This window comes from Mastomys coucha, unplaced genomic scaffold (genome assembly GCF_008632895.1).
Source record: "Mastomys coucha isolate ucsf_1 unplaced genomic scaffold, UCSF_Mcou_1 pScaffold15, whole genome shotgun sequence".
Classification (NCBI taxonomy): Eukaryota; Metazoa; Chordata; class Mammalia; order Rodentia; family Muridae; genus Mastomys; species Mastomys coucha.
The window spans coordinates 67,375,876-67,386,203 of NW_022196897.1; the positions used below are offsets into that span (position 1 = coordinate 67,375,876).

A 10,328-nucleotide genomic window follows, 5' to 3' on the forward strand; every position below is an offset into this window, starting at 1 on the left:
TGAAAAAAAAAAAAAAAAGAAACAAGAAGACAAGAAGACATCTAGAGAGTCTACCCTCATGGCTAACCACGCTCCCTCACCCTCATATTACTAGTCATCAAAAGGATACTTGGTGGAAAAATCTCTTGAGACTTATTGTTCCTAGGACATTAAAAATAAAATCCATTAGAATCCTAGTTGTCTGGTCTAAGTAATAAAACAGGAAGTGGGGCAAGAGAGATTGAGAGTGTGTTATGATTACAGTTTCTGCAGAATCAGAAACCAGCTACTTTTGTTTTTCAAAATTTTTTTGTTACCTAGATTCAGCAGTCAATTTTGTAATGTTTTCCCTAACTCAAAATAAAACTTATATACACATATGATGAAGTTGACTTTATATATATACATATATATAAAGATATGTAGAGATAGATAGATACTGGAGAGATAGCTCGGTGGTTAAAAACACTGATTGCTCTTCCAGAGGTCCGGAGTTCAATTCCCAGCAACCACTTGGTGGCTCACAACCATCTGTAACCAGATCCTTCTGGTGTGTCTGAAGACAGCTACAATTTACTCATCATATATATGAAAAAAATAAATAAAATCTTTAGGGGGCTGGAGAGATGGCTCAGCAGTTAAGAGCACCACTACTCTTCCAGAGGTCTTGAGTTCAATTCCCAGCAATGACGTGGTGGCTCACAACCATCTGTAATGGGATCAATGCCCTCTTCTGGTGTGTCTGAAGAGAGCAACACTGCACTCTGATACGTTAAATAAATAAATCCTTAAAAAAGAAAGAAAGGAAGGAAGGGAGGAAGGGAGGGAGGGAGGGATCGGGGGGAGAGAGAGAGAGAGAGAGAGATAGAGAGATAGAGAGAGAGAGAGAGAGAGAGAGAGAGAGAGAGAGAGAGAGAAGCCAGTAACTCCATCAGGCTGAGCGCAATAGTTAAATTGCTAGAAGCTTCTAATTTTACTGGTATCATATCATTTGAAGGTGCATTGTACATTGGAAACAATAAAACACAACTGAGTAGATAAATCTCACATGCATTATAGTAAGCAAAAGCTGCCAAAGGCATAAGATACAGCTGTACTGTTGATCTGTGTGCAGAGAGTTGAAGATGTAATGGTTCTAATCTATAGTAATGAAAATTAGAACCCTGTTAGTCTAGAATGGGAACTCTCTAACGATGACAACAATGCTCTTTATCCTGGACTCAGTGATGGCTGCATGGATGCAGACAATGGCAAAACTCAAGACAGCACACACTAGACATTGGTTCACTTTACTAAGTAAACTAGACCTTAGAAAATACCATTAACTAGAAATTCACGAGACATTCCTTTCATTTTTTCCATAAAATGAAGTGCTTTAGCCGCTACTCATTGGATATTTAAAATAATATGAATTTTCTAAATATATGCATAAGTCAAATGAAATATATATGTATATATATAAAGTCAACTTCATCATATGTGTATATAAGTTTTATTTTGAGTTAGGGAAAACATTACAAAATTGACTGCTGAACCTAGGTAACAAAAAAATTTTGAAAAACAAAAGTAGCATGGGGTCAAACTCAGCTATGAAAACAAACCTGGAATTTTGTAATAAAGGACTCAGTTCATAATGATTTGTGCTCTGTAAAAGGAAATTGCTTAAGATTGCAAGGACTAACATTGCATCACTAAGAAGAGGAAATTCCATTTATTTCTTCAAGATTAGATTTTTGGAAATATTTAAATAAATGGCTCTTCACAAGGTTTTTTGGCTCTCAGAGTCATTCAAATTCTCTAAAATATGAGTCAATGCAACTTTGTTTTCCCTTCAACTGTTTTATAATGTCCTTAAAGTTAAAGAATGAAAGGACAAAACAGACCCCACTGCCAGGACAGGGTCGTGTCTGCTCAGTGCCAAATCCAGACACGAAGGAGAAGAAAGGGGAAATGGCTGTCCACTGACCACTTTATCTCATGTCCCTGATATGTGGTGGGTCTGGGAAAAATGAGTTTCCATTATTTTCTTTGAAGAGTGGGAGGATAGATGGACTAAACCAATGCACTCTCCTGCAGGGAACCTGGGAAGGAGATGACGCCACATCCTTCAAGGTAGAAGTTTTTTTATTAAAAGGTTGCTGTTGTTGTTGTTGAATCAATTATGTTTGAAATACAAATAGGACAGGTGGATAGGAAATAGGAATATGCTAATTCTTCCTGGGAGAGTGAACAGAACCCCAGTCAGAGAACCTCTATAGGCAGATAAATTCTAACAAGGAGAAACCCTCATGAAGAGAGAGAAGGCCCAAGCATGAGATCCTTTGGAGTGACTGCCTAGGGCACAGAAGCACTAAGACAATTATACCAGTTCAAGGAAGAGAATGAGAAAGAATTGGTTCAAAGTGGCAGTTCCTATGTGTGATGGGTAGGTTGGGGAAAACCTGAGAGTGTAAACTGCAGTACAATCACAAAAAGCACTATTTAGCCTTGCAAATTTCCCCTAGCTGTGTCTAGTTAATTCAGCCTCTGAAGTCAGCAAGTGTTTGTAAAAAGGAGAGTAGAGGCCAATGCCAGCTGGTCATATTGGGAATGACCAGTGAAGTTGTTTGGTCATGCACACACAGTACATCAGAACTTAACAGCTATTGCCTCCCTGGGGGGCTGGGGGGGAATGTGTGTGTGTGCGTTTTTTTTAATGTAAATGCTCATAAATTGGTTGTCATCACACATGCAAAACTAGAATTATTTTTGGTTTATTTCCAAAGACCAACACACTGTTCTGGGACTGTAGCTTAGTTGTTAGAGTGCTTGCTAGCATGCACAGAGCCCTGGCTCCCCTCCAGCAATGCTTAAAACCAAGTGTGGTAGCTTCAGCTGTCATCCTGGAGCTTGGGAAGTAGAGGCAACAGGATCAGAAGCTCATGCTCATCTTCAGAAGCATAGGGAGTTTGAGGCCAAGCCTGGGTTGCATAGACCTTACCTCAAAAAACAAACAAAGTTAAACTGAAAAACAAATGACGAAATGCATACTCTTTCCCTGAAGGACTTAAACATCCGTCTTAATCTTCTATGTTGGTTTGATATGATTCACATCCCATGCAGTGTAATACAGGACATCTATTTCTTTTATGATAGCAGATTTACGACAGTAAAATACACTCACAAACTGGAGGCTGTTCAGAGTCATTATCTCCGAAACAGTAGAGAAAAAAAAAAGTTAAGTGTTAAGGCAACAAATTAACTAATGGGAGAGAAAGAATGTCTTCTCCAAATTCCAGACACAAACAGCTTGACATTTTGGAAAGGGGTCAGGATGCTGGGTATGGTGGTTTGGGGCCTTCCTCATTTCCTGTTTTACCATGAGCCTTTTCAGCTGTGACCTTTTTCTCCAAAGGATAAAATTCTGAGTGTGAGTAAACTACGTCTACTTTTGAAACATGTGACTGTGTCAATGTGCCCCCCCCAAACAGAACAAACTCTCATCTCTCTTGTTTCCCTTGCCCCCATTATACCAGAGAACAGAAAAACATTTTGGGGAACACAAAACTCTGATTTCCAGGAACACTCCACCCACTCGGAGGTTTTTCCAAGTGGAGCTAGTTTTGTGGTGTTGTTGTTTGGGGGTGTTTGTATGTTCGGGTTTTTGGTTTTGTTTTTGAGATGAGGTTTCTCTGTGTAGACCTGAGTCTCCTAGAACCCACTCTGCAGACCAGGTTGGGCCTCGAACTCAAGAGATTTATTTGGCTTTGCCTACAGAATGCTGTCTCTGTCCCTAGACAGCTGAAATTAGAGGTGTGCACTGCTCCACCTTTATGCCCTGCTCCAAATGGATCCATTTTTTTGTATATTGTTTGTTATTGATGTCTTTGCTCATTGACACAATGAAACTGTAACCATAACCTTCAAAAAATTTTTTTTGAAAACTCACATACAAACACCTGACAAGAAATTCTGACTGGCCAATTGCATGAGTGAACAAGTGAGCTTTCTTAGTTTGTTTTTCACAGATACAGCAGAAGTCGTCCTTGGAGTAGCACAGACACCAAGAATGTCTACTTTTGTGTGACAGAAGATGTTTCTCATTGCATCACCAGAACGTAAGACATAGTAAGTAAGCATCCGGGATGAGCACCCTCTGGAAAGCAAGATGTGGGCAGCCATGGGTCCTTACTTAAAGCAGCCCAGCTGCTTTAGCAGGATGAAAACCAGCTTTGTCATGGAGTCTGCTGTGGGTGTGGGTGGGGTACTCTTCATTACCTTTTCCCATCTCAGGATCAGGGTGAAGGGTTGCGAGATGGTGTGAGGCACTGGGAAATCATGATGCAGTGGTGGCTCAGCTTTACACTCAGCCACTGAAATGAGTGTACAATGCTAATCAGGGCAATGGCTGCCGGCTCCACCTACATTCTCCCATCCCACAATTGGCATTCTATATAATTTGTATTTAAATGCTAAAATGAAGGTTTCATGTTCAAACAAAATCTAAATAATTTTAAATCAGTTACTTTTACATAAGGTAAATGGTTTTTAGGGCTATTTTTGATGGACAGTACCTAAGGTCAGATACTTGCCAACCTAATGATAATACCTCAATGGATGTGGCCAGTCCAGTGAAAATCTTTATTCCTAACTTATTCATGAATTAACAAACATGTTTCCCTTAAACTGTAGCATACTGACCAAAATCAGTGAAAATTACCAGAAAAAAACAACTATGTAGAAACTGAGCATCATTTAGACACAGTAACAGAAATAGGAAACAGCCCTAATATCCAGTAATAGCAGGAAGAATTGTACCTGGTATGTTTAATGATGGACAGTGTTGTCAATGGAAACTAAAACTGCCGTGTGTATAAAGAAGAGCAAAGAAAGACCTTGTGCACACAGAGGAAAAGCTGAGAATTTATAAATGCAAAATTCAAGACCAGGCAAAGCTAATCTGCCATTCTTAGAGCCCTGGCTAGAAGCTATGTTGTAAAGAAATATAAAAGTGGCAGCAACTCAGGCTTCTAGAACACTCGGACATCAAATATCCTGCTGTGTGGTCTTTACAAGGCAGTGTTAAAAAAATGCACCAGCTTATTTGGTTTTGTTCTTTTTTGCACTTTATTTAAAGGTTTACTGTGTGGTAGATGGAATAATTAGACCCACTCTTTCCCTCTCACTGAACACAGCCTAAGCAGAAGGCATGAAGCAGTTACTTAGGAATGCTCAAGCATAAACAATAGCAAGATTAGGAAAGGAAACCTTGTCTCAAGGCAAAACGAAAACACATATGTGACTTTTCAGTTTTGTACTACCAACACACAATTGTGGCTTTTCTGTAATCTCAACAGTATTTAGATTCAATCTAGGCATGCCATCAAGGTGATGTATAATCAATCCATAGTTAATTCTTCAGTCTGTGGGTACATTGTGTAGTCAAATTAACACATAGCCAGGGGTGAGTCTAGCAGTTTGCAATCATGCATGAAAGACCATTTCCCAAGCGTCTCTATCTCTGTGAGTGTCTGTCTCTGTCTCTATCTCTGTCTCTCTGTCTCTCTCTGTCTCTCTGTCTCTGTCTCTGTCTCTCTCTCTCTCTCTCTCTCTCTCTCTTTCTCTCTCTCTCTCTCTCTTTCTCTTGTGAGATCCCTAGTACTATGCAGTTCCTCGGGGCACCTTGATCCTTGATAGAAAGCTAGGACATTATTTCTCCCATTCCTCAGTTCATTCCTGGTGATGGTTACTGAACCTGCGGCCAAGAAGTAGGTGGCTGTGAACCAAAGAACAGTATCTGCCTGGTCGCTTAGCACTACTGGCTCTCTAATCAGAGAGGAAGAGTCTCCTTTGTGGGCGTTTTAGGCTACTTGACATAGCTATTACTATTAGCATTACTATTAGCATTGCTTTAAGATGGCTAGAGGGATGGGTTGCAAGACACAGGGTAGTTGGAAACTCTCCACTTTGGGGGCCAGATCTACAGTGCCAACTTCCAGGTTGCAGGTTGTATGGAAACAGATAGGCAGATGGAAAGATTATATACTTTATCACTGAAGCTACATCCCTGGATTCCATCTATGTGACAATTCCCAAAGGACACTATAGTGCCAGAGAACAGCTAGTGCTTAAAAGCAGGTGAAACTTGTAATTATAAAAGATTTTACATGGAGGAGTATGGGAAGAGATGACATAATTATTCTATATCCTGAAAAACTATGGTTACATGAATCTATACGTTCATTAGCATTTTGCAAACCAAACTGTAAACCAAGAGGTCGATTTTAATATACTAACACAAAAAATAAAGTCAGCATAGATACAGAATTCATTTTAATGTTTATTTTTAAAACAGGACACAAGTATCTGCAAATAAAACTTAAATATGAAGGCCATATCAAAAATTTTCCGCACCACAAATGAAAGGCAGGAATAGCTGTGCACTTACCACTGCTTGCCCCTCTGCAGTGTCCAGTACTTGAATCCATAGGAAAATCTGGAAGGCGACAGAATAAAAAAAGAATGATAACAAAGTGATTACCTCAGGACGTCACCTATAAAGCGTAATTCTGTAACAGCTTGACTTAGTTAAGAATCAGTTGTCTTCAGGAAATGCTCCCTTATTGGAGCTGTGAGGCTGCCACACTATTGGGGGTTGAATAAGAAGGAGGTCCTTTCTCAGATGTGATTGACAGCTACTGCTCATGAATCGGCATCACGTGTGAGTAAAATCTTAGCTCTTAATAAATAACGTGTTCTTGAATTTCATAAATGCTGTAAATAAATGTTGTATCCCAGCAAAGGCCATACAAATATTAGGCACTGACCCAACCTGTGTGACTTTATGACAGATAGAACCAAGCACACCTTGTCAATGAATGGCTGTGTCATACTCTCCTGGCACAGTGTCTATGGGAAATCCAGAAAGAACTCCATGCCCTTTTGTTAAAGGCAGACTAAATAGTTCAGCACAAAGGAAGCCTAGCGCCTGTAGATCTCTCCAGCCAGTACAATTAATAGATGTGGCAATAATTGGGATTCACCATTGGTTCTTCTCATGATGCTGTAATCCCAGAATATGGTAATGATAATGGCCTTCTGTGTTCTAATTAGGAGAGCAGCCTCTAATGAATTGCGCTGTGTACTCCTACTGAGAGACACAGTAACTAACCATGGATTCTTGCTGGTACTCAACTCACACTTTCATCCAAGAGTCGAATACTTGTATTAACACTTAATGCTAAATGAGCTCAATGCCTCTACTTAACCGAACAAAAACAGCGTTCTTTCTCTGTCCTTATTCTTCATATAAAACATAAATGAGGAAGGGTTTAAAGTGTTATGTATTGAACCTAGGGCTTCATGATGCATGCTAAACATGGGTTCTGCCACTGAGCTACATATGTGGCTGTCAGCTAATGAGCAAAAAAAGCTGTATAAAAAAATAAAGATCCCCAAATAGATGAAAAACAACAAATACTAGTTTACAAGCACTTGACTCAACTTAAACATAAACCATTAACTTGATGACTTTTATCCTATTCAGACTTAATTCATGATAAGTGTAGCCAAATTTTAAAGCAAAACGCAATGTTTCCATTCCTGAAGAATGAGATAAAATGTGCATGGTTTATATTAAATAATCTCCCTCAAGATTAATAAATTATACTAGTCCACATTTAAAACACCAAGCATTTAAGGTTTATATTAAATGAAAAAAATAAAGCTTCTTGGGGAAAAAAAGAACTCCTTAGAAACAGTGTAGCCAAGGAGATTTCATACCTTTATTTCATACCCTTATTACCAGAGATGTTCCTATACCTTTCTAGACATTGAGTGTTCAATTATTAAAATTGTATGAGAGAAATGCAAACGTTTCCAATCTTTTTTTATGTAGTTAAAATCTGAAATTCTACCATCAAAACTGTTTTGGATGGCAATGGCAGATAGTGTGTGGTTGCTAGATTCTAAATCTCAAGTGTTTGTAGTGACATCACAGAGATTTCAGGAAGAGTCCCTGTGAGAATAGCGCTGAAGGGATCTGCATGTCCTCCAGCTTGGCTAGAATAGAGATGGGACAAGCAAAGACTAAATCTACAGACAGAGGGAGAGGAGAGACAAAGGATGTAAGCAATAGATACACTGTTTCTAAACAACCTTGTGCCAGAAGAGGAAAGGGAAACACTGAGGACAAAGAGCCAGCCACGGATACACTGTCATAATCCTTATGCTGTGCAGAGAGCCCAAAGAGAATAACAGAAAAGAGTAGTAGCACTTGATACCTGCTGACCACCACCAGGGATGAGAAGAGAGATTGAATCAAGGCAGGCTCCTAAGCCTTGATAACCGTAGTAATGAAGCCTTGCAACTGCTAAAAGCATGCTATAGAAGAACAGGGAGCTCTGGGGCACTCTAAGCCTAAGGGCCCTTCATGAGATGAATCCCCAAGAGGCATTCTCTCCTATCTCAGCAGTGCAACCAAACAGCCATTCCTTATCTCTTGGAACCCATTGTCCTGGGTGCCCTTTTATTCTTTTAAGCCATGGGTCAGCACAATGAAAATACTTTGCTCCTCTAACCAAATGAACAAAAGGCACAGATTCTTCAAATAGATCAAAATCCCTTTTCCTAGCAAGGGAAGATGGGTAGTGTAGACCAGACTCTGGTCTGAACCTTTGTCTTCTCACGTACTGAGTTGACTAACTTGACAAGTCACTTCTCTGTGTGCCCTTCCATTCTTTCCTGTAGATGGGAGTAACCACATGTACCACGTAGCTGTGATGAAAACTCATGTGTACACCTCATTCAGCAACACCTAGAGCACAGTAAGTGTTGTCAGCTTTTATTCTGTCAACACTAAGTCTAAGGACCCTGGTCCTAAGACTTCAGGTCCTCTCTCCCTCGTGTGGTTGATGTTGAACATGTGCTTTACCAATTACCAGTCATTCATTCCCCTTCGTATACACCAGTGCTGCCCAACACAAAACCAATGTCAAGTGGCTAAAAATACAAAATGAATAACAAAACCAACTAAGGGCTTACAACACTGAAGCTGTGACTGTCTCTAAGTTTATATGCTGAAGTTAGTTAGTTTATATGTTGAAGTTAATTATTCAAAATTACATGTCTACCCAGTGGCTCTTGTGTCCTTTTAAACACCTGGCAGAAAGACAAAGGTCAGAGATAGCGTAGTCAAATTTGCTCTTCAAATAATGATCTCAAAGTTCAGTAAAAAGAAGACAAAAGGCGACTGATTAAAATAATAGCTTAGGGTCAGTCTAAGACTTCGCAAGCACTGATGATTGGGTTTTTCTCTAAATAAAATTAATAACACAGATTCTCCCCAAGACAGGCCAACTGCTTTTTGGGATGGACATGATGAAAGATCCTTAGAATTCTGTTTTTCTCTTTACTCTTAACTTCAAATTTTTGCTTCTCCTTTCCATTGCATGTTCTTGTTCAGATCCTTCCTTCTCGGTATTTGGCCCCTCAAATATTTGTAGACCAGGGCTAACTCTAAAGAAAAGGCTGCCTGTTCCTTGGAGAGTGGAGAGATGATTAAATAGCCATTTTTGCATGTGAAAGGTAGCAGGACTCTGCCAGGCCAGAGCCTGAAGAATATGTTGTGCAAGATTCTGATGGGTGCGGGGGATATTAGTACTAACTGGAAGCCAGCAATAACAGGGTGATTATAGAGACCTTGGCACTGCAAGCTACAGGAGTCCTAGAAACAGCTGTGAAACACCCTATCATTTGTCTTACACAGTCAATATTTTTTTTAATTTTTTTTTTAAAAAAATACTGACTCCTTTTTTTTTTTCTTTTAGATGAACCAATGAGATTAATTAGGATTAGTTACAGAAGCATGAGTGAGAAGTTATTTATAGCAAGATGGGGCCATTGGTAAGTGGCCCCACTACTTAAGAAAATGTGTCTCCCTTGCTTTCAACCACAACCTGCGATAATAAAGGAGGGGTGGAACCCCCAGATCCACCTCCACCATTCACCCCTACCCTTCCCCCCACCCCACCCCGTTAACTGCTTAGAAGTCCTGGGGGGGGGGGGCAGAGGCTTGTGAGTCTCTTCCCCTAATGAGCTATTTCTAGTTAACAGACATCAAACTCACTCTTTTCTTTCTATTATTCCCGTAGGAGCAAACTCCTTAACCCGAGTTCTAGCTTGATTTGTATGAAATGAAATACTAATTTTCGGTATTCGAGAGAAATAAATAAAACTGGCTTCACCAGTTAGATCCAAGTGTAAATCTTGCTCTCCAGGGATGAAGTCATAAGAATGTGACACTGTGTCTGCTGCATTTAGCAAGTTCAAAAAACAAATGAAGCCTGGCGGTGGTAGCGCACGCCTTTAAT

General features: G+C 39.8%; 1 protein-coding gene across 3 annotated transcripts in view; it reads right to left on the minus strand.

Moving 5' to 3' along the window:
- Frzb (frizzled related protein) overlaps window positions 1-10,328 on the minus strand; it is a 33,852-nt gene that overhangs the window by 18,994 nt on the left and 4,530 nt on the right. For all 3 annotated transcript variants that reach the window (XM_031373404.1, XM_031373405.1, XM_031373403.1), the window contains exon 3: window positions 6,407-6,454. In XM_031373404.1, coding sequence (XP_031229264.1) covers window positions 6,407-6,454 — 48 coding nt within the window. The remainder of the gene's footprint in view (window positions 1-6,406; window positions 6,455-10,328) is intronic.